The following is a 1,846-nucleotide window of genomic DNA, read 5'->3' as shown; positions in this document are numbered from 1 at the left end:
AGCCGGCTGATGTTTGGCCTCGGGTCTCTCTCCGTGCAGGTGGTGGAGAGCTGCGTGGCGGCGGCGGGGTACAGCGTGGGGGAGTTCGCGGCGCTGGTCTTCGCTGGAGCCCTGGGCTTTGCCGAAGGTGCCCGGGAAATGTGCTGAACCCCCTAGTAGGATCTCCCAGCCCCATGCTTTTTCCAAAGCATCGCCTGTTGCCACTGTTTCCCTCCCGCTTTTTTTTATTAGAGGATAAATTTTACTTTCTACTTCCACTGTTCACTTTAATATGTGTAATACGGCATTAAAAGCATTGACGTTCCATGAGAGTAAACAGCCACCCTTTCTTGCGCGCGGATGCAAGGCACCTTTAACGGTGTTTTCTCAGGGCTTATATTTACCGAGCATCTCTGTTTTTCTCCTTAGCGCTGTACGCGGTGAAAGTGCGTGCCGAAGCCATGCAAAAGGCGTCGGAAGCTGTCCCCAGTGGAATGTTATCAGTTATCGGTCGGCGAGAGGCAAATTACAAATTTGCCTGCTTGGAAGCCCGTAAACACTGTGAATCGCTGGGTATAGAAAACCCCATATGTGAAATTTCAAACTATTTGTTTCCAGACAGCAGAGTCATTGCAGGACACTTACAGGTATTGCTTCAGAATAACTATCCCTCTAGCTGAATTTAACATTTCATTTTTTAAAAACTTTTACTTTGCGCTTCTGTGCGGAAGTTATGTACGGCCTTAGTTTGTCCAAACAAAAGTATTTGATCTGTGGGGGTTTTTTCCCAGCGTGTGCTCAGTTGGGTAGGGAAAGGAATCCCTTTATCACGATAAGTCCGATGAGGTGGTTCTTGTGGGGTGACTGAGTAAACCTGTGTCGTGCAAGACTCTCACTTCTCTCTCTCTTTTATAGGCTTTGGAGTTTTTGCAGGAGAATGCCCGAAAATATTATTTTACACGTACAAAAATGCTTCCAGTCAGTGGGGCTTTTCATACCAGACTTATGGAACCAGCAGTAGAGCCACTGGCTGAAGTCCTAAAATCGATTGAGATTCAGAAACCACTGGTCTGTGTCTATTCCAATGTTGATGGCAAAAAGTACATGCACTCAAAGCACATTCAGAAGCTGTTAGTGAAGCAGGTGGTTTCACCTGTTATGTGGGAACAGACCATGCATTCTGTATACGAAAGAAAGCAAGGAACAGAATTTCCTTACACGTACGAAGTGGGGCCTGGGAAGCAACTAGGAGCCGTTCTCAAAAAATGTAATTTAAAGGCCTGGAAACAATATAACCATGTAGATGCTCTGGAAGATGAGGAAGCAGCAGACACCTAAGTAGCCTTTTGAGACAAATCCATGCAACTTGTTTTTTCTGCCTAATTTAAAAATAACTTTGTGCTCCCAAAAGAGGAAGTCTTAAACATTCATGGCTTCTCATGATGAAAAGAGCACCGTGCGCGTAATCGCAATGAACGTTTTCCTTCCCCGTGTGCCTCAGGTGTGGAAGGGGAGAGCAAGGTCTGGCTCTTCTTCTGCCTGTGTCAGAAATGCAAACCTGCCAATAAACACGCCAAATAGCCTTCTGTTTGGCCTCAATCCTGCGAGCAACTTCCCCTCTCTTTTTTTTTTTTTTTTTTTTTTTTTTTTTTTCTTTCTTTTTTAAAACTTTGGGGGGGGCGTGGATCCAAGTTAAAGTCAGTAGCTCTGCCTGTCTGGTGCAGAGGTCTTCTGCATGGATACGGGGGTAGAACCGGGCTGTTGGCTCTGGGTTGTGGAGGGCTCTGCGCTGGGCTCGAGGGTGCGTTTAGAGGAGCCATCCGGTTGGTACGGCTTTCGGTACGTTCATGTTCCTGTCCTCTAACTC

General features: G+C 46.6%; 1 protein-coding gene across 1 annotated transcript in view; it reads left to right on the top strand.

Annotated features, from left to right (window-relative positions):
- The window catches only part of MCAT (malonyl-CoA-acyl carrier protein transacylase), a 2,953-nt gene extending 1,371 nt beyond the window's left edge, over nucleotides 1–1,582 (top strand). Inside the window, exons 2-4 of the mRNA XM_009279090.2 lie at nucleotides 40–127; nucleotides 409–626; nucleotides 895–1,582. Of these exons, the coding sequence (XP_009277365.1) occupies nucleotides 40–127; nucleotides 409–626; nucleotides 895–1,317 (729 nt within the window). The 3' untranslated portion in view covers nucleotides 1,318–1,582. The remainder of the gene's footprint in view (nucleotides 1–39; nucleotides 128–408; nucleotides 627–894) is intronic.
- Nucleotides 1,583–1,846: the final 264 nt, after the last annotated feature.

The sequence above is a fragment of the Aptenodytes forsteri genome, unplaced genomic scaffold (genome assembly GCF_000699145.1).
Source record: "Aptenodytes forsteri isolate BGI_AS27 unplaced genomic scaffold, ASM69914v1 Scaffold241, whole genome shotgun sequence".
NCBI lineage: Eukaryota > Metazoa > Chordata > Aves > Sphenisciformes > Spheniscidae > Aptenodytes > Aptenodytes forsteri.
Note: the sequence above shows the minus strand (reverse complement) of the source record. Positions and strands in the feature narration are given on the sequence as shown.